This window comes from Saccopteryx bilineata, chromosome 5, assembly GCF_036850765.1.
Source record: "Saccopteryx bilineata isolate mSacBil1 chromosome 5, mSacBil1_pri_phased_curated, whole genome shotgun sequence".
NCBI lineage: Eukaryota > Metazoa > Chordata > Mammalia > Chiroptera > Emballonuridae > Saccopteryx > Saccopteryx bilineata.
This window is the reverse complement of record NC_089494.1, coordinates 32,102,250-32,128,362: the sequence shown is the minus strand read 5'-3', so window position 1 is coordinate 32,128,362 and position 26,113 is coordinate 32,102,250. Positions and strand designations below refer to the sequence as shown.

Sequence of the window (26,113 nt, the reverse complement as noted above, 5' to 3'; positions counted from 1 at the left end):
TCCTATGTAAGTACCCTAGAGAAATTCTTAAATGCACATACCAAGTATATTCATAGTAGCAAAAACAAGACAATAAACAAATTAAATGAGATGTTTATCAACAGGAAATAAAGTATAACTACAGAGATCAATCAACATGGATGTATCTTAGGAGCATAGAGGAAAAAAAGTCATAGAAGACTAAAACCAATATTCCATTTTTATAAAAATTCAAAAGCACGGCCCTGGCTGGTTGGCTCAGCGGTAGAGCGTCAGCCTGGCGTGTGGGGGACCCGGGTTCGATTCCCAGCCAGGGCACATAGGAGAAGCGCCCATTTGCTTCTCCCCCTACTCCTTCCTCTCTGTCTCTCTCTTCCCCTCCCACAGCTGAGGCTCCATTGGAGCAAAAATGGCCCGGGTACTGGGGATGGCTCCTTGGCCTCTGCCCCAGGCGCTAGAGTGGCTCTGGTCACGGAAGAGCGATGCCCCGAGGGACAGAGCATTGCCCCCTGGTGGGCAGAGCATCGTGCCGGGTGGATCCCGGTCGAGTGCATGTGGGAGTCTGTCTGACTCTCTCTCCCCATTTCCAGCTTTAGAAAAATAAATAAAAAATAAAAATTAAAAAAAAAATTCAAAAGCACATGAAACAGAATGTTTTTAGAATCCACTTACAAATGTAAAAGTATTATTTTTAAAAGGGATAAGGGAATGCTACAAGAGAAAACATTCAGAATAGAAGCCCCTCTTGTGGCGGCGCAGGCTACGGGGCAGATGAGACGCACTGAGTATGGTCTAGCTGTTACCATGGGTTGTGGGTTTACGGAGCTCCCTTCATGATGCTTCCTAAGCTGTGTCAATCCTGACACTGTTGACATTTTGGACTGGGTACATCTTTGTTGTGGGGGGTGCTATCCTGTGCATCGTAGGCTGTTTAGCACCATCCCTGCCCTCTACTTACTAGGTACCAGTAGCACCACTTACCCAGCTGTGACAATAAAAATATCTAGACATTGTCAAACATTCCTGAGAAGAAAAACTGGCCCTTGTTGAGAATCACTTATGTATATATGTTATATATATTTTTGAACGTTTTACATATTCTATAATAAAGTTTAAAAGTGATGAGTAGAAGTTTTACTCTGTCTGTGAAGAACAACTTAGAAAGTGATTGATCGTTAAAAGCTGTGAAAGCCAGAGCCCATCGAAGGCCTTTGAAATGACAATGAGAGCTGACAGTTTCAGGAGGGTTTTGACTAGCAGATGATGCTTGTAGAAATGGCACCGGGTATTAGAAAATCAATGACTCCGGATACACTGGAGGACAATTTCTGCAAACCTTTCTCAATTCTTTGGGAAGTCCATAGCTTAGTTTAGCCTTTCAGGATGCTGTTTAATGTTTTTAATCCATTATTGCTTTAAAAAATAAAAGATAAAGAAAAAAAATAAACAGGGCCTTCTGTTTATCTATGACCTTCTAAGGCAGCAGTTCTCAACCTGTGGGTCGCGACCCTGGCGGGGGTCGAACGACCAAAACACAGGAGTCGTCGCGACCCACAGGTTGAGAACCGCTGTTCTAAGGCCTTGAAAGAAGTCCATGTATTTTGCTACCATTGAGGAGGTAGCTATGACTGCCGTCACCACACATCTAACTGTGGCCCCCAAATGACAGGGATATTTTAAGAATAAGGTCTAAAGCACCACTGCTCTAGGAATGAGGAGTGCCTGAGATCCCACACTCATCACCACACTCCAATTAATATAAGAGCCTCCCCAGAAATGTGGTTCTACCTGACAGCATCTACCTGGTTCTGATCCTTGCACTATAGTTCCATTTAACCCCTCATGGGAGAAGTAAACATAGACACATAGAAGATATATATGTGGCTTTTTCAAGGTAACATAATCTAGAGAAATTGATCAGAAGTAGAACTGGCATAAAAATCAGATGTCCTGATTCTTGGTCTCTATGCTTTTTCACCAGGCTCTGAACTGTGTTTGGGCATGTGTGAGCATTTACACAGAGACAAGTGCGTGTGTGCATGTGTGTGTGCATGTCTGTGGTTTGGGACTGTACGTGTGTTTCTCTGAGGACAAAAAGAAAAGACAAAGGATTGAAGAGAAGAGCTAGGAGGTGAGGCATGCTAGAAAGTGTATAAAATTCAGAAGATGCCTTGGGCAAGACCTCTCCTAGTCTCAGTTTCTTTAGCTGTAAAAACTTAAGCACTGGCCGGTTGGCTCAGTGGTACAGCGTCGGCCTGGTGTGCAGAAGTCCCGGGTTCAATTCCTGACCAGAGCACACAGGAGAAGCACCCATTTGCTTCTCCACCCCTCCCCCTCTCCTTCCTCTCTGTCTCTCTCTTCCCCTCCCGCAGCCAAGGCTCCATTGGAGCAAAGATGGCCCGGGCACTGGGGATGGCTCCTTGGCCTCTGCCCCAGGCGCTAGAGTGGCTCTGGTCGCAACAGAGCGATGCCCCGGAGGGGCAGAGCATCACCCCCTGGTGGGCAGAGCATCGCCCCCTGGTGGGTGTGCCGGGTGGATCCCTGTGGGCGCATGCGGAAGTCTGTCTGACTGTTTCTCCTGTTTCTAGCTTCAAAAAAATACCAAAAAAAAAAAAAAAAAATCTTGTAGTATAATTGGAAGAACCAAATGGGATATGTATTTGGAAGCATTTTGCTTTTCTGTAGACAAATGAGAATGTCATTAGAATTATTATTCAAAATATAACACAGATGATAAAGCCTAACCCTCAAGAATGACTCAGATTTTCTTCATTTGGGGGGAGGCACTAGCTCTTACCATATGTCCAGTTCAGAGGAATATTCAGTGGCTCCCAGCAAGGCATCAGGAGGCCGGTACCAGAGGGTCACCACTTCTGAAGAGTATGTTTGACTGGGAATGGATTTTGCCCGAGCAAGACCTGATCAAAGGGGAGAAGCACAGAATTCATTGCTCTGGGATTTCCTGGAGAGCCCCAGTGACACATTCTGCCAAGGAGGGCATAACTGGCTGTATAAACAATATTTTAAAAGTAAAACACACACTCTGGGTGATTTTAATAAATCTAATCAACATTCTTGATCCTTGTGTACAACACGTCCTCATCAAGTGAGTGTCTCAAATTTTGGCTGACTTTGCAGCTAGATATGACCTTCCTGGCAGCTAAGTGTACTGAAGGTGACTAAATCTTACCTATATGATATGCACAGCAGTGATCATGCACTAACTGGAGTGGTTATGAATTCAGTCCTTTTCTCCCTCCTCCAGGCTGTAATAAAAAGGGGGTGGCAGCCATCTTGAAATACACACCTGGGGCAATACCTTAGGGATAGTGGGGCCACATGATGGAAGGAGTATGGACCAAAACACCATGGTGCCACTTCACACCTCTGACTGCTTAGGTCAGATGGTTATGTGAGAGTAAGTTAGGCGTCTAGCGTGTTTCCACCTCTGTAACTTTGGGTATCTGTAACAGTAACAGAACTCAATTCATTAATATGGTGGCCTACATTTGGCAGTCCCAGAATCCCCAGCTAGATAAAGGGTGGGGATTGCTAATCCAAATCAGTTAGCTTGGTAGGACTTTAGATGAGTCATTTCAAGTGCCCTCTGCATAATGAAAGTACTTTTGTCAGCTGCTAATTTCACAGAATCACATGGTCTACAGCTGGAAAAGTATTGAACAGATGAGTCGCTGTTGTGGGGAATTGATAAATGAATGTCTGTGAAATGCTTACACATCCGGATGAAAGCTACTGTCTCAGAATACAGTACTGCAGCCAGAGTACAACTATTCAACATTTGCCAAACAAAGAAGGGTGGTCCCTAAGCTCACGTGAAACCAGCTTTTCAACAACTACTTATTGAGCACTTACTATGGTGCCAGGCACTAGGGATACAATTTGATATGCAAAAATAGTCCCAGGCTGCCAGTATAATGCCTATAGTCTAGTGGAGGAGTCAGAATTGTCACACAAATATGTTGTGTATGTGTATGATTATAAACAGTGGTAAGTGCTAATATGGAAAGATACAGTCATACTTAGGAGAAATCTGCATGACTTTGATGGAAATAAAAGCGTCAGGTACCCATACAGTCACATCTATATTGATACATAGTTGAAAAGGAACAAGGGTACCAGAGCCTTCATTACAGGGGTCGTCTATCTGACAGTCTGGGGCTTTATCTGTTCTCCTGGGATATCCTCAATCTACTCTGATAGAATTGGTATATCCAGCTAGATTTACAGAAAGAAACCTACCAAGTATAGTTTACTTTACAAATGTCTCTGTATCAAACATGGCAGTGGGCTAGTAGCCTGATTAGACTGGAGCTTGATAGAATTCTAAAAAGCTACCAATCTCTCCTGTTTCTTGCTCCACACTTCCTATATGGTTGTTTGATTTCCTCACAGAGCATCATGCTCCTTGGGCCTCAACTTTAAAAAGGCCAGGCCTCATCAATGCTTTAAACATGTGAACACAAAAGCATCATTGTTCACAGCCCAGAAAAAGACTCGAGGGGCAGCTTACCAAAATCAGCCAGTTTGAGCTCTCCCAGGTGACTGATGAGTAAGTTTTGAGGCTTCAGGTCCCTGTGAAGAACATGTTGGTGGTGGATGTACGCCAGGCCCCGCAAAAGTTGAAACATGAAAAGCTGGAAAGAATGAACACCTTATCTAAACAGATTTCAGCCACTCTGTGTGGATTTCTCCTCTAAATCAAAAACAGTCATCTGTAAGAATATAGTAAGATTAGTGTCTCTTGAGAGAGAGAAAAAAAAGAAAAAGAAAAAAAAGGGGACAGGGAAAGTCAAGTAAGGAGACCAGGTACCTAACTAAACAAAGGGATTCTGGCTTTCCCTGACATCTCATTTCTTTGATATGAAAGGAATTACCCTTCCTTAAAAATCTAAAGTAAAACTTTGAAGTTTCTCCTGGAATACTAGTTATTGATTTAGATGTAAGAGATTTAATTTTTTTTCCCACCGATGAACTTGACATATGAGATCAAAGTTGACCTGGAAATGATATTCTGAAGTTTACAACTGCTTAAGTTTTCCAAACTCTCTGATATGAAGCCCTTTTAAAAACAGAACACAAGGAGACCAGATCGGAAAATATATCCTTAAATGGTAAAAGGAAATAAAGGAACCATCATCTTTTTAAACCTACTTTTTTTTTTTCTTTTTGTATTTTTTCAAAGTTAGAAGAGGGGAGGCAGTCAGATAGACTCCGCATGTGCCCGACCGGGATCCACCTGGCATGCCCACCAGGGGGTGATGCTCGGCCCATCTGGGGCATTGCTCCGTTGTGGCCAGAGCCATTCTAGCGCCTGAGGCAGAGACCATGGAGCCGTCCTCAGCGCCAGGGCCAACTTTGCTCCAATGGAGCCTTGGCTGCAGGAGGGGAAGAGAAAGAGAGGAAGGAGAGGGGGAAGGGTGGAGAAGCAGATGGGCGCTTCTCCTGTGTGCGACTGGGAATAGAACCTGGGACTTTCACACGCTGGGCTGATGCTCTACCACTGGGCAAACCGGCCAGGGCCTAAACCTACTTTTAAAGTGTTAGGTTCCAAGTTGAAAATAAGGGAAATATACAATATAGATTAAGAAGGCAGACAAAAAATCAACAGAATAAGGAATAAACAGTAGAGAGAAGAAAGAAGTATGTGTGTGTGTGTGGGGGGGGACAACAGGAAAAATACATTCTGGGCCAAATTTTTAAAACGTTGCATGTGATTATAAGGCACAGAAACCAGACATTTTAAGGGCTCCACCATTATAAAAGTTTAAGGGGAAAAAAAAGAATGGTTAGTTTTCCAAGTTTCTTTTGCTCTTTTCCAGTGCCACTGGCAACTGAGAATTTAAACACCAACATTAGTGTTTACAAAGACCTATGCCAACTGAGAACATGTTCTGACAGTTTAGAAAAGAAAGGACCAACCTCAGCATTCCGGGGACACAGGCAACACAGCAGATACAGAGCTGTGTGGAGAAGTCCACTCTTTCCATCACATCTTGGCAACTGGGAACTTCAGAGATGCTAGGACCTGTACTGATCTAACAGCATCTTGGAGACACTGGACCCAAGTTTATGAGCAGCATGGTTTGGGCAAAGCCTGAGTTTACCTACCACAGCACAGTTGCGGCCATGCATGTTCGATGCAGGTCCCACATCAGTTTCACAAGCCATTTGAGAATGTTAAAAATTTCTTGAGACTCCTACATCAAATGTTCCCTGGTTCTATGACTCTTTCCAAGGCTATATCTTCTTGGTGCTTCAAACACACATTATTTTTGCATTCATCAAACTATAAAGCTGCCAAAGTACAAAATTCTTATACCACTATGCAAACCTTCCAATTGGTTATAATTTTCATGGAAAAGATAATATAAAAAAAACCAACAGAAATCCCAGTTAAAAGATAAGATGCCATAGGACATGTTTTCCAATGGGAAAGTCTTAAGGAAAGAGGGAGATGGAGACAGGTGAGAGACAGAAGACAGAAAGATGGCGGGAAGGGAGAGAGACAGAAGAAAGGGAAAATAACATTTATGAAATGCCTATTACCTTTTGTAATCCTCAAAACAACCCTGTGCGTGGCCCTGGCCGGTTGGCTCAGTGGTAGAGCGTCGGCCTGGCGTGCAGAAGTCTCGGGATCAATTCCCGGCCAGGGCACACAGGAGAAGCGCCCATCTGCTTCTCCACCCCTCCCCCTCTCCTTCCTCTCTGTCTCTCTCTTCCCCTCCCGCAGTCGAGGCTCCATTGAAGCAAAGATGGCCCAGACGCTGGGGATGGCTCCTCGGCCTCTGCCCCAGGCGCTAGAGTGGCTCTGGTCGTAACAGAGAGACGCCCCAGAGGGGCAGAGCGTCGCCCCCTGGTGGGCGTGCCGGGTGAATCCCGGTCGGGCACATGCGGGAGTCTGTCTGACTGTCTCTCCCCGTTTCCGGCTTCAGAAAAATACAGAAAAACAAAAAACAAACAAAAAAACAACCCTGTGCGGAAGATATGCTTGTCCTCAATTTACAGATAGAAAAATAAGAAACTTTAAAAGTGGTTTACTTATTGATTTTAGAGTGCAAGGAAGGAGAAAGAGAGAGCAAGAGAGAGAAACATTAATTTGTTGTTCCACTTATTTATGCATTCATTGATTGATTCTTGTATGGGCCCTGACCAGGAACTGAACCCACAACTTTGGTGAATCAGGATGATGCTCTAAACAACTGAACTACCTGGCCAGGGCCAAAAAAAAAAAAAAAGGAAACTTAAAAATACGTCTGGAACTATGTCTTAAATTCAGACCTGCCTGACTCCAGTACACCATCCTGAGGAGCCAGAGAAAAGGCAGAAAATTAAAACATGACAGGGAAAGAGGGCGTCTGCTTGCTGAGTCAGAAACAGAGCTTCTCAGTGGGCAAGGCTGAAATGCCTTTCATGTCCTAAGGATAGACTGTTCTCACTAATTAGTCACACCGCCTCCCACCTTCTTGCTTGGTCCCTGTCTTCCTTGCCTCCTCACTTGTCTGTCTGCAGGCATCTGTAAGTGGGAAAGCGCTGTGGTGTGAAGGTCTGGCATTTCACAGCCACATTCTCCAAACCTCCGTGTGTGCTGACTAAGCTCACCACCCACTCACTCTTCAGTCCTTTACAACCTGGATTCTTCCTTCAACACTGCCGGAGCTCAGCCGATAATGTGACCCAACCTGATGGCGTTTTTCCAGACAACTTCAAGCCAGATCGTGGGTGACTCTTTTCAGAAAGGCTTCCCATACATACCCCAGGGGTTAGTTCTGTTTCTAACACAATGAGCACAATGAGGCTCTTGGGAACAAAATGTAATTCCTTTGGGCTACTGCCATCTGGGCTGGAATCCCTCAAAATATAGTCGCATCAGTTAGCCAACTCCTGCAGGGAAGCCTGAGTCCTTCCCCTCACTAGGGATCCCTGGGCTTGTTAAATCCTAAACCCAACACAGGCAAACCTCACTATGAGTTGTGACCCATCATGTCTTCTGGGGTCACAACTCAAATATAAGTCTCTCTACTATTTTTTCTTCCTGTACACTCATCTCATTTAATCCAGTATCCGTGGTTCCTGCCTCTCCCAAACCTTTACACTGCTCACTCTTCCCTTCTCAATCCTGGTTTAAAAACTCTCTACAACTCAACCTCTGATGAATTTCCTTCTGCCTCCTTTCCTTAAGTGGGACTTTTTTTCTTTTTTTTTTTTGTATTTTTCTGAAGCTGGAAACGGGGAGAGACAGTCAGACAGACTCCCACATGCGCCCAACCGGGATTCACCCGGCACGCCCACCGGGGGCAACGCTCTGCCCAACAGGGAGCGATGCTCTGCCCCTCTGGGGCATCGCTCTGTCGCGACCAGAGCCACTCTAGCGCCTGGGGCAGAGGCCAAGGAGCCATCCCCAGCGCCCGGGCCATCTTTGCTCCAATGGAGCCTTGGCTGTGGGAGGGGAAGAGAGAGACAGAGAGGAAGAAGAGGGGGAGGGGTGGAGAAGCAGATGGGCGCTTCTCCTGTGTGCCCTGGCCGGGAATCGAACCCGGGACTTCTGCACGCCAGGCCGACGCTCTGCCACTGAGCCAACCGGCCAGGGCCCCTTAAGTGGGACTTTGAATTCACTGCTTCCCTATAGCATTCTCAAGTGGAAGCTAGTTTTTCTACAGCTTACTCATATATCTGATCACTCATATATTTGAGGTGGGGTCAGCTGCCTCCTGACTCCTCAATACTACTTCAAAATACTACTTCTCCACCATTACCTAAAAGCTCCTGTAGCTTAGACTTTCTTGCCATCTAGCTACATCTTCCTCTACTCCTCTTATTACTATCATCCAAACAGCTCCCCACTACACTCCATCATTCACTCAAAACTTGGGCACTTGGATCACTCCTGTTGCTTCCTTGACATTAGTGGCCATGTGAACAAATTAAACTGACTTTCTTACCTCCACTGATTTGCTTCTCCAATCAACTTTAGCCCCTTACTCCAGGATAACACAGTGTGTCATGCCATCATATGCAACTGTTTTGATCACGTCATTCATAATGTATTTTTTATTCCATAGTCACCAATGCTTTTTGCTATGGAAATCCAATGGATACCTCTCATTCCTTCTCTTTGCAGCATTTAGCATTTTTGACCATGCCTTCCTTCCTGAATCTCTCTACCCCTCGTATCACAATCTATTACCTTTTCTCCTACTTCTTTGACTACCTTTTTATAGGTTCCATGCACTTCCTCTATTGATCTCTAATATATTGGAATTCTTTTTTTTCTTTTTTTTTTTTTTGCATTTTTCTGAAGCTGGAAACAGGGAGAGACAGTCAGACAGACTCCCGCATGCGCCCGACCGGGATCCACCCGGCACGCCCACCATGGGGCGATGCTCTGCCCACCAGGGGGCGATGCTCTGCCCATCCTGGGCGTCGCCATGTTGCGACCAGAGCCACTCTAGCGCCTGAGGCAGAGGCCACAGAGCCATCCCCAGCGCCCGGGCTATCTTTGCTCCAATGGAGCCTTGGCTGCGGGAGGGGAAGAGAGAGACAGAGAGGAAGGTGCGGCGGAGGGGTGGAGAAGCAAATGGGCGCTTCTCCTGTGTGCCCTGGCTGGGAATCGAACCCGGGTCCTCTGCACGCTAGGCCGACGCTCTACCGCTGAGCCAACCGGCCAGGGCCTATATTGGAATTCTTTAGGGCTCCATCCTGGACCAAGTCTTCTCTTATTACTCCACATCCTCTCCCTTAGCCATCTTATCCACTAACTGCCTCAGTTAACAACTGTAAACTTAAGATTTCAGTCTTTTTTGTGTGTGTATGTATGACAGAGAGAGAGAGAGAAACAGAGAGAGAGGGACAGATAGGGACAGACAGGCAGGAAGGGAGAGAGATAAGAAGCATCAATTCTTCGTTGCAATTCCTTGGTTGTTCATTGATTGCTTTCTTATATGTGCCTTAATGGGAGGGAGGGGCCAAGCCAGCGACCTTGGGCTCCAAGCCAGAGACCCTGCGCTCAAGCTGGTGAGCCCCGCTTGAGCCAAATGAGCCCGCACTCAAACCTGCGACCTCAGGGTTTCAGACCTGGGTCCTCCGTGTCCCAGTCTGACAGTCTGTCAGGCTAAAGATGTCAAAGTCTTTATTTCCAACTCAGACTCTTGCTTGAATTTTAGACCCAGATAGTCTGAAGTTCACTTGGACATCCCATAATCACCTCAAATGCAGAATGTCCAAAACTTAACTCATTATTTCCTTCTAAAATCCATTTCCCCCCTCTTTTTCTCTCTCAATGGACAGCACAATTAAACAAGCAATCCATCTAAATGTGCAAAGTTGGAAAAAATATTGTTGACTCTTCTGTTTTTTTTATGAATTCTGGCTAAGTAATTGATCACATATATATTCACTTTCCTCCACCATCATCTCACATCTGCACCACTGTTGTCCTGATTAGCCTCACTGTCCCTAACAGACACCAGCATTTAGGGAATGAGTAGAGAACATGGGATGATGGAGGTGAGAATATAAAAAAATCAGAGAGGGTGAGGTCAGGGGGCTATAATATTTCCCAAAATGCATTGGCTTTTCCCAAACTATTCACTAAAATGCCATCAGAGTAAGCTTTACAAAAATAAAATCTGAATTTAACACGTCCTTGTTTAAAATAATTTAATGGCTTCTCCTACGGAATAACATGATATGGCTGGGCCCTCACACTCTGGCTCCTACTTACCTCTCAAGTCTCTTCTCTGACCATCCCCAACTCTGTTCATTCCAAAGCTCCAGCTTTACTGAATTATCCTCCGTTCTTGGAATATGCCATGCCTTCTCTGGCATCCCAGCCTTTTCACTGCTGCCTTGAGTATAGGGAATTCATCCTTACTCCCACCTGCTTTGATTGGATAACTTCTTCCTTTCTGTCTCCCTATGCCCATAATATATTTCACTATTTATTAGTGTGTTCCTCACAAATCTACAAAGTCCTTGCAGTCAAGCACCATTTTCAACTGTATTTTTGGTATTTGTGACACTTTCAACCATACCTTCCTTGGTATGGACCTTGACTTCCATGAAAATGGTTTTTTCTGGATCCTCTGCATTCCTAAAAGCTGTTTCCCTTCGTCCCATGCTGACCTCTTCTCATCCTCTAACGGCAAAAGTTCTATCATCCGTCCTTTTCCCTTTGTAGATCTGTTTTCTTAGTTACCCTTCTCGTGTCTTCACCTATAAATTCCTTATACTGTTTACCCTCAAATCTACATCTCCAGCTTTTATGTCCCTCCTGAGCACCAATCTCCTCTTCAGCTGTCAGCCTATTTCCCTTTGGATATCCCACCTCAACTAGGAGTTCATTCTGTCTAAGACAGTGTTCCTCCTCTTCTCCAAACCAACTTCTGTTTCTATTAACAGAGCTAGAATACTCCTGGTCAAACTCAAACTCAGTCACGTTTGTCCACACCATTTCCCTCCTTATGCCCAGTTAGTTACCATATCCTGAATGAACTCTTCATTGTTTACGTTTTTCACATTCCTTCCCATTCTTGCCATCACTACCATAATTTAGGCCTTTGTTGCTTCTTCCCTAGATCCTTTATACTCAAAGTTGGGTCCTCGACCGGCAGTGTCTATATCACCCAGGATCATGTTGGAGTCAGAAGCTCAGGCCTCACCCTACACTTACTGAATCGGACCCCCAAGTCATTCATCCGCTCAGTGAAGTTTGAGAAGCACTGGGCAAATCACATCAATAAACTCCCAACTGGAATCCCTGACTCCAGTCTCCTCTCTTTAATGCATCCCACAGACTACACTTACATATATTTCCTTCTGATTGTGTCATTCTTTCTCAACTCAGACCCTTTTAATGACTCTAACGTCTAAGGAAGAAGGCCTGTGTATTATAAAGTAAGGCTCTCAGCCGCCTACCCAATCTGTGTGCCCAGATTTATGTACCTCATTTGCTAATATATTCTCTATATCAGGCCAACAGGACCAAAGATGCAATATGGCAGTAGAGGAAAAACATCCTAACCAAGAATCATCTTTAGCCATGGACAAAGCTGGTTCTATAACCTCAAAGTGTTTGTCTTCTCAAACTTAAGAGTCTGATGCTGCAAAACAAGGAAGTTATATTAGCCCAGTGTTTTAAAAGCAAACACAGTAAGAAACACATCATACCCAGTATTCACATCCATACATAGATACAAGTAGAATTCCAACTGGAACAAAAGCTGTACAAAATATTTTCTCTTCTCTTCTCATCCATTTCATTTCATTTTTCAAAATGTTGGTTGTGCCAGGCCTGTGGTGGCACAGTGGATAAAGTGTCAACCTTGAATGCTGAGGTCACCCGTTTGAAACCCCAGGCTTGCCTGGTCAAGGCACAAACGAAAAACAATCAATGAACTAAAGTGAAACAACTATGAGTTGATATTTCTTGCTGCTTGCCCATCCCCCTGCCCCCTAAAATCAGTAAATAAAATCTTTTTTAAAAAATGTTGGTTGCTAGTCAACCAATTGATTTTATAATCCACTAATGGGGTCAGAACCTGAAGAATGAAAACCACTGTCGGCCCCCTAACCCTAACAATCCATAACTCCGGGGTCCTCCTCCTTGAACTTATCCTCTATTTCCCGGCTCTGTGCCTTTGATGAAAACATTTCTTCTTTCTGGAACATCTTCATCTATTTCAGCCTCTTAAAATGCAATGCACTTTTAAAGTTCTGGCTTAATAAAACCACTTAAAATGAGAAAATATGTTTATTTCTTTACTCATCTACAATGCAAGGTCTTTTTTTTACTTCACAAATGTCCTGCAATAGTATTGGTGTATATTTATTTTATCTTTGTTTTTGGATGTAAGTGCCTTGAGGGCAGGAATCTGCCTTCTATGTTGTTTTTCCTCCTAAGCACTTACTTAGCACAGTGTCTGGTATATGAGTCACATAAACCTGAAAATCTTCCATTTAATCAACACTTCTAGTCTAGTTTCTTGACTCTTCTGTTTTCTACCTAGCTATCAGCAACCTGCCTATCTTCACTTCCTTCCTCCAGTTTAGAAGCCACTGACCATCATTTTAACCTCTTGATAGTCTCTTCAATTCTCTTGCCAAACTGTCTTTTCCTTTCACCTAACTGGCAAAACCCCAACTCTGAATTGGTCAAACTGACTACAATACTTTCTCTGTTCCTTTGTGCAAGTTGCTAAAGACTGCCATTAAAAAAAAAAATCCCATGATCATGATCATGCAGATAATTTAATGATTTTCATTCTCATTAGAATATTTAACACACTGCTAGACTTTCTTGGTTTCCCTGGTTAGTTCTCTAGCCAGTTCTCCAATAGCTACTGAAATGTCTCCACTCTCCTTAACCCCTCTCTCCTCAAACCTTTTCCCCTTGCTTCCAAGTGTAGAGTAAGCCTCTTTTTTTTTTAATTTTTTTTCTTTTTTTTTGTATTTTTCTGAAGCTGGAAACGGGAAGAGACAGACTCCCGCATGCGCCCGACCGGGATCCACCCTGCACGCCCACCAGGGGGCGATGCTCTGCCCCTCCGGGGCATCGCTCTGCCGTGACCAGAGCCACTCTAGCGCCTGGGGCAGAAGCCAAGGAGCCATCCCCAGCGCCTGGGCCATCTTTGCTTCAATGGAGCCTTGGCTGCGGGAGGGGAAGAGAGAGACAGAGAGGAAGGGGTGGGGGTGGAGAAGCAAATGGGCGCTTCTCCTATGTGCCCTGGCTGGGAATCAACCCGGGTACCCCGCACGCCAGGCCGACGCTCTACCGCTGAGCCAACCGGCCAGGGCCGAGTAAGCCTCTTAGAAAAAGTTCTCACCTGGCCTGTGGTGGGGCAGTGGATAAAGCATCAACCTGGAATGCTGAGGTCACTGGTTCAGAACCCCAGGCTTGCCCGATCAAGGCACATACAAAAAGCAACTATTATGAGTAGATGTTTCCTGCTCCTCCCCCACCACCCCATTTCTCTCTCTCTAAAATCAATTTTAAAAAGGGGGTTCTCATAATATTCCTATTAACATGGCTGTAGCCTTATCACTTTGCTTCTGACTGCCCATTTAAATCCATGTATCTCACTGGGCACTATAAATATCCACTTAGTCACAGTGCACTGAAAATAAGAAACACAATTTATTCATTAGTGGAACTTCAGAACTTAATATAATACTAAGTAGTCAATAAATATTTCTTGAATTAATGAATACATAAATTATTAGTAAATGAATGAATACATCATATACAAATCTTATGTGGTTAGGTTAAGTGCCAATCAATTAATTAGTGCCAATAAAACCTTAGGGAATGAAAAGTATAACACACTACTAATGGCTTCTAAAATGTATAACACATGTAGGAGTATGGCTAGTTAAGAGTTTATTATTATTGCTATTCTAATAACTTGGAAAATGCAAGCTAGTCCCATAGATGATATGACCTGATAGAACAGGCAGAAAGGTAACTGACTAATAAAGGTAGTTTGTTTGCTAATCCTTGCAGGGAATTACAACTACAACACAAACTTCATCACAGACCATAGTAGTCTGCCATGAAAAAGGTATTTATTTCATGATGGCCTTCTTTCTTTTTAATGCAATTACTCTTAATTGTCTTATGCTTCTAGAGACACATTTGCATAATGACAATGACTAACAAGGTTAGGCTGCCCAGGAAATGGCTAAACATTGCTCCATATGCTGAGCAGCAACTTTTTTTTTTCTTTAACTTTTCTCTAGCATATCAATGATGGCCATCTTCTTACTTAGTATCTCAGGACCTTGCACTGGTGGTCTGTTTCAAAATTCTGTTGTGGGCAAGCCAGAGAACCATGACCCTCAAAGTACTCACCCTGACGTTGTGAGGATGAAGCCCCCCTGGGTGCTGAGACATGTACTGGGCCAGGTCTGTGTGCTGCAGGAAACAGCGGAGAAACTGATGTTAGCGGTGCTTGAACAGTGCCCTGAGCAGACCCCCTAGATTTGACTGTCAGAGGTATCACAAAGTTCAGAATTTTTGAGAATATATTGAATGATACATGACCCAGTTTCCTGAGATCCCACTGTTAAGGTCAAACACAGTTGTGTCTTTCTAACTGGCTGCTCTTAAAAGGAAGCTTGTTTCTCAGCACAAAAAAACACTCATCTTAAATGTTACTGAACAAAATGACAAGAGTTTTTCACTCTTACTGGTGGCAAGTCAAGTACACATGCTTTATATTAATTTCCTTCTGCTAATATTTGAATAATTTTTTCTTTCAAATATACAGAAATGAATTATTCTTTAGTAAACTTGTATGCACTTTTAAAAAACCTTAAACTTTCTGTCTTCATTGTCAAAGAAAAAAATGGTTGAGTTCTGCTCAGATAGTGATTAAAAATAGGTTTTAAAAAGTGCAAAAGTTTAATTTAGGAGGCAAACTCAAAATTCTTATTTATTATTTCTGGTGAGGGGAATAAGATAGCAAATATAGTGGGTAAAAAAAGCCAGATTAAAGAATGAGTGTCAGAACAATAAGCTCTGTTAATCATAATAATGAAAATTTCCATGACACTTTCCACATTGTAATGAAAATTTTATCATGCCATAAAATATTAACAGACCTATTATTCAAGCACCAGGCTTTTCCCTCATGCTTTGTAAAATGCTGGGGCAACTCACCATGTATTCGAAAACGAATGTCAGTGTCTCTTTGGTGTGGATTATATCATGCAGGAGCACAATATTGGCATGTTTCAAACCCTTCAAAAGAGAAGCTAGAAAAATTAAAGTGATAATTCAATCGTTGATCATGAAAGCATTGCTTTAAAGATATCAAGCAGTATTTATTTTTTAAACATTTCAAATCAAGCGGTCTGGTTTCTTTATTGCTGGAAAAATCTGTGAAGCAATATTTAAAATTACAAAGGACCTTCATTATTTGTTAAATGGTGAGTCATTGCATTTGCATACCTTATTATTTTAATAGGCTAGAGTAGTGGTCAGCAAACCGGGGCAAGAAAGCCACATGCTCACTCAACTCCTGCATAAATCGCTGGCACATCCCCCCCCCCCCCACTGCGTATCCTGAGGGCGTCTCCAGTCCATTGCCTGGACTGACACCCCCCCCAGTACCTGCGCCCCCCGCACGTGGTATTTCCAGGTAGGGCCAAAGAGCTGCATGCGGCTCGGCTCATAAGGTACGGTTTGCGGACCTCTGCCCCAGGGAAAGAAGCAGAAGGTATTCTGTGGTTCTCACTAGTCTTGAGACTGGCGGGTTCCTAACCTCTCTGGGCCTTGTTTTCCCCACCTGAAAAATGAAAAATGTGAAAGCTGAGGCTGTGATTACCTTGGAAAGGGGAGGGGGAAAGGGGGGGAAGGGGAGGGGGAAAGGAGGGGAAGGGGAGGGGGAAAGAGAGAGAGGGAGAAGGGGATGGGGAAGGGGGGAGAAGGGGAGGGGGGAAGGGGAGGGGGAGGGGGAGGGGAGCCACATGCCCACTCAACTCGTGCATGAATTGCACGTGCCTCCGAGCGCTGCCTGCTCTCCTAATGCCTGACCTGACTAAACCCCCAGCCCTACCTGCGCACCAGCACGTGGTATTTTATGGAAGAGCCAACACACAGGGGGCCAAAGAGCCGCATGTGGCTCGCAAGCCGCAGTTTGCCGACCACTGGGCTAGAGCAGTTGCAAAAAATATGTTTCCATTTACCCAATCAATTTCATCAAAGCACTCAGAGCACTTTGCAAATGCTTTCCTCTGGGAATCTTATCATCTCTGCTTCAGAGTTGCAGGAGAGGCCTGGAGAGATAAAGGGGGTTGGGGAGCAGGAAATGGAGTGTATTGCCTTCTGGAGCAGGACTTTGCAACATGTGACCATTTTCTGAAATTCAAAGTCCCATAGGGGCTCAGCAGGTCTGGTGGATGGGATTGGTAGAAGGCAGGGATAAGAGCATGGGATGAAAAATTGTTCAAACATAACGAAGAGTGGAAGGGATGTCTCAAAGGAAGGATCGCAAACCTTGGAAAGAAGAAAACGCAAACTTGAAAATAGGATAGGGCCAAACTTGGAAGTCCAGAGAAGGGAGAATGGGGTGAGGACTGTCTCTTGCATCTTAAATAACAAGTTATCACTAGTTTAGGAAGGGCAGCCTTAAAGGGGAGTGTAAGGCCAAGGGCCACCACCATGGTGGCCATGCACATGCAGGTTCCCATTAGAGTCCTACAGATGGTAAAGAAACAGTGTAGCCAAAAAATGGTGGGCCATTCCTTCTTTCAAGCCTCCTACCTGCCAACTAGCAAACACACAGGGAAAACACTTCCCTCTTCATTCATTCAGAGCTCACAAAGCTACTGACACATTATCCGTCCACAACCAGGAGAATCTTCTCCCGTTCCTCCTAGAATCAAAAGCCCCACCAGTCTCAGTGGAGCTTGCAAAAGCCCCTCAGTGGAGCTTGCAAAAAAACCCTCAGCTCTGGTTCCCCATCTGGTTATCTTCTCCCTTCTCTCTATTCTCACTCTGCAAACATGGCTTCCTTCTTTCTGCCTCTCCTTCTCCTTTTTAAAAAACTTTCTGGCATGAAAACTTCTCCTCCAGCAACCATTAGCAAGACCATGGCCCTTCCCAAGCAGGAAGGTAATTTGCAATTTCATAGATCCCATACCTGTCGCTGCCCAGCGCCATCTTTTAACACTAAATGTGAGCAAATGCAAAAAATACAAATTTTACAAACTCATCTGCCCAACAGGGAGAAATCACCACAAAAGGCCAGGGGTTTAAAAGTTTTTTTGGTTTTTTTTTGGGGAGGGGGGTCCAGAGATAAGAAGACCAAAAGGGTAGAGAACAGAAAGGACACAAAAAGAGGATGATGAGTCTCAACTCAGAACATCCCTATATGAAGAAACAGTATCTTTAAGACTTAAAGGAAAGGAAAAACCAAAATGTAAAGCCAGTAGCCACGGCCACCATCACAGCCGCCTGGCCCATGCAGGTTTGCATTAGATTTGGACAGACGGTAACGAAACAACGGAGCCAAGAACTGGTGAGCCATTAGCTTTAATCCTAGCTTGCACCTGGCGGGCAAGAAATACACACAGTGGGAAAACACTTCCCTTTCCATTCAGGGCTCCCAAAGCCACTGACTTATTTGAGTTTCCTAGAATCGAAGGTATCTACCTCACCAGCCTTATTCACCTCTGTTTCCCATCTCTTTCTCTCTGCACAAACTCTACACAAACTGGCTTCTCTTTCAGCACTCCGCCATCTTGACTACTTCTCCTCTCCTCCACGTGGCCTTTCTCTGCTCTCCTCTAGCATGAGCTCCTCCTAGAACGTAATCCCTCTTCTCCTGGAACAACGTGATCTCTCTTCCTTTTTAAAACTGTTCGGGCCTGGCCTGTGGTGGCACAGTGGATCAAGCGTTGACCTGGAACGCTGAGGTCGTCGATTCAAAACCCTGGGCTTGCCTGGCCAAGGCACATATGGGAGTTGATGCTTCCTGCTCCTCCCCCCCACTCTCTGTCTCTGTCTCTCTCTGTCTCTGTCTTTCCTCTAAAATGAATAAATAATTAAAAATATATTTAAAAAATAAACCTTTTGGCGCAAAAGCCCTCCCTCAACACATATTAACATAATCACGCCCATCCCAAGCAAGAAGGGCAATTAATATTATCACCTGGGCTACGGGCGTCCACGTGGGCAGCGCCATCTTTAACAAAGTGAGCATAATATATTTTATCTGCCCAACACAAAACCTCAAATCAGTGTTCTGCATGGTATGCCTGGATCTCATGAATCTCCCGCACCAACTTTCTTCCGAATTCTGTAAAATTAAAAACAAACTCAAATATTCTCCTCAAATGTTGGGATAAAATTACTTCCTTTAGTAATCTCACCCCATTGTAATGATTCTCTGTTGTGCTGTCCTCCTAGGAGCCATTCTGCCTTTCAGTGGGAGCACCTCTATTTTCCTCTAGTGAAACAAACACAAACCTCTTACTACTAAGTCCATGCTGTTCTGGTGGGGCTGACCCCACTCCTGCACACAGTGGTTGGCTCAGAGACAGGCACAAAACCCAAGCCCGTGAGAGCCCTGCTTTGCTGGTGTCATCAGGATAGAAGTGCTTTCTTTTCCACAGTGAGGGCTGAGTTTGTGGCCTTTAGTTAGAAGCTGCTCTGGCTAGATTACCAATACCTGAGAATAAATCTAAGGCAGAGACAAACAGTGTTGGGGATGGACAGGCATGGATTCCTGGTGACATCGTTTGCTCCCTGCTAATCTGTAGTTATCAGATCGCCAAGCCAGTATATTTCCTTCTTTATTCACCTAGTTTGGGCTGGCCACCTTTAACCACCTGAGAAGCCCTATTCTACTTGTTAACCCTACTTTGCTCTAATGACCAAAACTGTAACTTTACTTTTTGTCCCCTGAATCCTCATGAGCCAAATTTATTATTTCATTCTTACAGGTGCATTGCTTTGTAAATGTAGTAAACAGTTTCACAGGCATCTGTTTAACATCCCTAGTCCCAGACTGAAGGTTACATGCGAATAGAAGGAGTGACTTTCTCTCTTTTTCAGATGCCGCCACAACGCTCAGCCAAGAGTAAGCACTTAATCTATCAAATATATTTATTAAGTGTCTTAAAGGAGGCTGACTGTGGAGCCAGAAGCCCTAATGTGAATCCTGGCCCTGTCACTTTCTATCCAAGTGAGCTCAGGACAGTATCTCAACCCATGTCTCAGTTCACTCCTCATGAAAAAGAGATAACGACTTTCTTGATTTGACTTCACAGGGTAGACATGAGGGTGGAACCGGATCCCACGCGGGGATCTCTGGCAAATGTCAAGTGTCACACAGTTGTAAATTAGAATTAATATCCCAGCTATCAGGTACCTGTCCCTTCCTTTCACCTTGAACCCCACTAAATCCCCTGCTAGATCCATATCTTAAAATTTTGTTTATGTCAACTCATAGATAAAAGAATATTTTGATGGTTGCCAGATGGGAGGGGAGTTGGGGGACAGGTAGAAAGGAGAAGGGATTAATGCATGCAAACTGCCAGTTATAAAAATAGTCATAGAGATGCAAAGTACAGTGAATGGAATATAGTCAATAATACTGTAATAACTATGTATGGTGTCAAATACGGCTACTAACCTTACTGGGGTGATCATTTTGTAAGTTATATAAATGTCTAATCTATATGTTGTAGACTTGAAACTAATGCAATATTGGATTTATTGTATTCTATTGTAATTACAAAATTAAAAAAAATTTTATGTTACTTTCTGCGAGAGTTTTCAACACCTTCCATACTTACAGTGACTTCTGACCATCAGTTAAACATGCTTGTATTGTATATGTATTTTTATTTGTAAATTATGTTAATTTTCTCTCTCTCTCTCTCTCTCTCTCTCTCCCTCCCTATGCCCCTCCCACACACACAACATTACAAAACATGCACCAAAATTAGATTTTAAAAGGATATGGTAAAGTTGAAATTGCTAAGAATATTGTTAAGGTATTTAAATTTATTTTTAATACAAAATTTATTCTCACTTAAATATTGTATTACTAAAACTCCTGATGCTTATTTTTAAAATCATGGTGGCATGTTTTGTGAATTCTAATAGCTTCATATTATCATTTACTAAAAAGCTCAAAGAATGATATTCACTTAAGATGAGGCTCACTGCTAACATCAGTGGGTATAAATCTTTATTTCATATGGTTTCTTGATCATTTCTGCCCTCATCAAATTACACTCTTATCCTTGTTCACTTGGCTCTAGCTATTTTGGCCTCCTACCTGTTCCCCGGACACTTCCAAACACATTTCTTCCCTGGGTCTTAATACTTAACTTTGTCTCTGCCCACAACCCTCTTTTACCTGCTCTCTGCAAGCTTCCTCCCTCACTTCCTTCCGGTCTCTGCTCAAAGTCTTGGCTTCCCTGACACCCCTCACCCTAGTGATCGCTGTTCTTGTGCCCTGCTTTATTTTTCTTGATAAAATGTATCACTCCTGACATATTATAGCACTTATTACCCCTGACATATTATAAATCTGTTTATTGTCTGTCTCCATCCTTAAGATCATAAATTCCATTAAGAGCAGGCACTTTTGTCTTTTGCTTATTGCTACGTGTTCAGTGTCTAGAACAGAGGTAGTCAACCTTTTTATACCTACCGCCCACTTTTGTATCTCTGTTAGTAGTAAAATTTTCTAACCGCCCACCGGTTCCACAGTAATGGTGATTTATAAAGTAGGGAAGTAACTTTACTTTATAAAATTTATAAAGCAGAATTACAGCAAATTAAAGCATATAATAATAATTATTTACCAAGTACTTTATGTCGGATTTTCGCTAAGTTTGGCTGAATAAATCTTTATAAAACAACTTACTATAGTTAAATCTGTCTTTTTATTTATATTTTGGTTGCTCAGCTACCGCTCACATGAAAGCTGGAATGCCCACTAGTGGGCGGTAGGGACCAGGTTGACTACCCCTGGTCTAGAACAATGTCTACTATATTATGAGCATTCAGTAAGTATTTACTATTGAATTAGTGGTCACTAATTGCCTAATATCATTTCTATACCTGTAATTGGTTGCTATAGGGTGTTTCTGCTGAAGATGCTTTTATTTCTTTATTTTAGTTTTCTTCCTCATTAGATTTTAAATGTTGTGTTTGTTATGTCTACTACTGCTTTTTTTTTTTTTTTTAACACTCCGGAACTTCTGAAATACTTACATGGAAACTGACTTTCGATGACTAATAATAGGAAATTTACATGAAAGAGTAGATGATTTCGCATTTATCTGATGCTGTAGGTATATTGTTTGGTCCATCCACCAGAGAGATCTACAAATGCCTATAGCCTCAGATGTGTACGGGTCTCAAACCCAGGAAGAAACAGTCTTTCTTCTAATTTCAAGGTTGTCTCATAAACTTTACAGCAGGATGTGGTGTGTTCTGCAAGCGAATCAGCTGAGAGATGCAAAGCCAACTGAGAAGGGAATGATCTTGAAATCAGAGCATTCAGATTCCTGTAAAATTATTGTTTTTATATTTCACATATTCTAAGTCTACTAATTTTTGTTTCTCTTCAAAGAAAAGACACAAATATAAATTAGGGAGTCTTTAAAGCTCCAGACAAATGGAACCACAATGGAATTTCTTTGAGTGCTTCCAAAATACTTTTATAATGATGATGATGATAATAGCTAACACTCATTGAGCATTTACCTCATGCTAGGCATTGTTGTAAGAATTCTGCATATATTAACATGATATGATCATGAGAACATCTAGAAAAGTTGAAGAGAAAACCTGAAAAAAACAACGTAATCTCAAAGAGCAAGAAATATAACCCATGACTGAAAGTTACTAAGCTCATTTTAAAAATGCAAAATACTGGCCCTGGCCAGTTGGCTCAGCAGTAGAGCGTCGGCCTGGCGTGCAGGGGACCCGGGTCCGATTCCTGGCCAGGGCACATAGGAGAAGCGCCCATTTGCTTCTCCCCTCCCCCCCTCCTCTCTGTCTCTGTCTTCCCATCCCGCAGCCAAGGCTCCATTGGAGCAAAGATGGCCCGGGTGCTGCGGATGGCTCCTTGGCCTCTGCCCCAGGCGCTAGAGTGGCTCTGGTCGTGGCAGAGCGAAGCCCCGGAGGGGCAGAGCATCACCCCCTGGTGGGCAGAGCGTCGCCCCTGGTGGGCGTGCCAGGTGGATCCTGGTCGGGCGCATGCGGGAGTCTGTCTGACTGTCTCTCCCCGTTTCCAGCTTCAGAAAAATACAAAAAAAAAAAAAAAAGCAAAATATTTTTTTCTTTATTTTAAATATCCAAAAAAGGTCTTTAGTATGACTAACTAGTTTAACATTTCATGGAATTTAACTTGATTCTCATATATGTAAGATATTTAATAACTTAGAAGAAAGTTCTCATTTTCATCTTGCAGTTATATGCAAGTATTTAATTTCTTGGTTTTGTTCATTTCATCAGAGTTTGTGATTCAGCAAAGTTTTGTGAAGACTGATGTTCTGCAAGCACAATGGGTCATGAAATTTTGGTGTTACTTTATTCTGCTTTAGTTTAGAACAAGCGGTTCTCAACCTGTGGGTCGCGACCCCGGCGGGGGTCAAACGACCAAAACACAGGGGTCACCTAAAGCCATCGGTTTAGAAGGAAAGGTAAACGATAATGATGACCAGGAAGAACAAGGCTGACTCTCAAAGTCCTAGGGCAAAGTTATACATAGTGAGGACCTGGTAGTCAAAGCCCTTTCTAGGCTGTGAGCTTCCTGAGGGCATGGGTATCCCTGTCCCTGACCTTGTCTTTGTGCCTCCAGCACCTAACACAGACTTGGTGCTCAATAAGTGCTTATGAATTAATGAAGACCAGATAGTTGTAATAAGTTTTGTGTAGGAGTCAATAATGGAGCTAATTCCTACCCCAATCCCCATTGGGCATTGAATTTTAAAACATTTATAGTTCCTGATGTCACTTTTTGTCTGGCCTGGGTGTCACAAATCAAATCAATGAGGCAAGTTATGCATTTTAAGAAAATAAATCATTAAGATAAATATGAGCCCTGGCCGGTTGGCTCAGTAGAGCGTCGGCCTAGCGTGCGGAGGACCTGGGTTCGATTCCCGGCCAGGGCACACAGGAGAAGCGCCCATCTGCTTCTCCACCCCTCCCCCTCTCCTTCCTCTCTGTCTCTCTCTTCCCCTCCCACAGCCGAGGCTCCATTGGAGCAAAGATGGCCTGGGCGCTGGGGATGGCTCCTTGGCCTCTGCCCCAGGCGCTAGAGTGGCTCTGGTCGCAACATGGCGACACCCAGGATGGGCAGAGCATCGCCCCCTGGTGGGCAGAGCGTCGCCCCATGGTGGGCGTGCCGGGTGGATCCCGGTCGGGCGCATGCGGGAGTCTGTCTGACTGTCTCTCCCTGTTTCCAGCTTCAGAAAAATGAAAAAAAAAAAAAAAAAAAAAAAAAAAAAAAGATAAATATGATGACAAATTTAGGTAAGTAGTTATCTGATTTTTTTTAATTGTAATTTGATCACATAGCATTATCCTGGCATCATTTGTTTTATAAAAAATGTAACTATGCACAAGTAAATATGCTGTCTGTGATATGATTTGATTGCATTCAACGGAGAACTTCTTGTCAACCTAGCCTGCCGCAATCTATTTGTGGTAACCAGTGAGTCAGCGGTTCTAATTGGTATTTTGTACCTCATTGTATGATCTCAGGGAGGTTCCTTAAGTCTATTTTTGGCTCAATTTTCTCATATATGAACTGGTAATAATTACTCTGTAATGTTTTCTACTAGAAAATGATTTTAAAAGATTCTTAGCTAAAAACTGTTTCTAATTTAAACATTGCAATTACTGGTGCTGTAGACTAGAGTCCATGACAGAATCATAATTGACAGACATACAATATTATATTATACATTATTTTCTTTAAAATATTTCTTCTGCATTTTGCTTAACATTTATACAAAATGTATCAGAAAGACATATTTTTATTTTAACTGTTGCTAAAGAAAAAATGCTTGAGTTTAGGAGTTTTAAATTGATTCCAATAAAGTAGGATTTTGAATAGAGGAGATTGAATTCTACTACGTAACAAATCTGATTCCTAGTTCTGAGATTTCAGACAAGTTACCTAACCTGAGGCTCAGATTCCTTCATCTCTACAACAAAAACAACATGCTTTATTTACCTCCTAGACTTGATGCAAGGATTTAAAAAAAAATAATTTATGTGTGTGGGAGATTATGTCATATGCCTAGTCCTCTACAAAAGTTAGTTATATGATTGCTTCCTAAACAGACTGAAAGTCCTGGGTTTAACCAAAAGTTTCTAATTGTATAGGAATATATTTAAAATAATGTACATTATTAAGATATTGCTACACAGTTTAATAAAGCTAGAAACATGCTCTTTTATAAAACTTAAGATATCAGTCTATTCAAATAAACATGTTTTCTCCTCGTTGTAAAAATAAATATTTAAAACATAATTCTAGAGCCAATTATGAAAGATTTTCTAAGTTGCTATGAAGGTAGCTAACCTTTTTAATTGGCAAAGGAATAAAGGGTAAAGAACACATGTCTATTGTCTGCACTACTGTGTATCTAGTGATCAGCAGAATACCTGGCCATAGTAGGTGCTCAATAAATATTTGTAGAGCCTGACCAGGTGGTGGCGCAGTGGATAGAGCGTCGGACTGGGATGCGGAAGGACCCAGGTTCGAGACCCCGAGGTGGCCAGCTTGAGCGCGGGCTCATATGGCTTGAGCAAAGAGCTCACCAGCTTGGACCCAAGGTCGCTGGCTCCAGCAGGGGGTTACTCGGTCTGCTGAAGGCCCGCAGTCAAGGCACATGTGAGAAAGCAATCAATGAACAACTAAGAAGTCGCAACGCACAACGAGAAACTGATGATTGATGCTTCTCATCTCTCTCCGTTCCTTTCTGTCTGTCCCTGTCTATCTCTGCCTCTGTAAAAATAAATAAATAAATAAATTAAAAAATAAAAATAAAAAAAAAAAAGCCTTAAAAAAAATAAATATTTGTAGAATGAGTGCACAGAAAATGTATAATGTTTGAATCAGAGAGATTTGGTTTGAATTACAGCTATATATTAGAAGAAGAAGACTATCTACCTTCACAGGTTGTTAACAGAATTGGAAAAGGTAACACATGAAAATTATCTGGCATGGATATTAAGATATGTTTCCCTTAGTGCTGTTCCTATTGTTTTTGCCAATTTTATAATATGACATGCTAAGATCAAAAAGTATTCCAAATGACCTGATGAATAAACTGCCACGTGTCTTCCACTTCTGTAGAGACCAGACCTACAGTAAAATCCTACTTAATAAATCTTTGGCTGATATTTCATAGTCCAGCCAAACTGTTCAGGAAAAGTAATTCCTTCTTCAAGGTTTCTGAAAGAAGTCTGCATTACTTGTTCAGTTTTTCTGCATGTGGCTTTCAGTTGCCTTTTTAGCTAGTGACCTTGGATTGTAACTAATGAATTCCAGCTGTTCTTATTTTGCTCCCAGCCCTTCTCATTTAACCTCCCGTCTCCCTGGTCTCACATCCTTAAAGTTCTTACAGGGAAAGTGGG

The 26,113-nt window shown here is 42.9% G+C and overlaps 1 protein-coding gene across 2 annotated transcripts in view; it reads right to left on the bottom strand.

The window, feature by feature from the left end:
* CDK15 (cyclin dependent kinase 15) overlaps positions 1-26,113 on the bottom strand; it is a 106,537-nt gene that overhangs the window by 61,757 nt on the left and 18,667 nt on the right. For both annotated transcript variants that reach the window (XM_066279797.1, XM_066279799.1), the window contains exons 5-8: positions 15,656-15,750; positions 14,846-14,908; positions 4,511-4,634; positions 2,777-2,897 (exon numbers count right to left, since the gene is read on the bottom strand). In XM_066279797.1, coding sequence (XP_066135894.1) covers positions 2,777-2,897; positions 4,511-4,634; positions 14,846-14,908; positions 15,656-15,750 — 403 coding nt within the window. The remainder of the gene's footprint in view (positions 1-2,776; positions 2,898-4,510; positions 4,635-14,845; positions 14,909-15,655; positions 15,751-26,113) is intronic.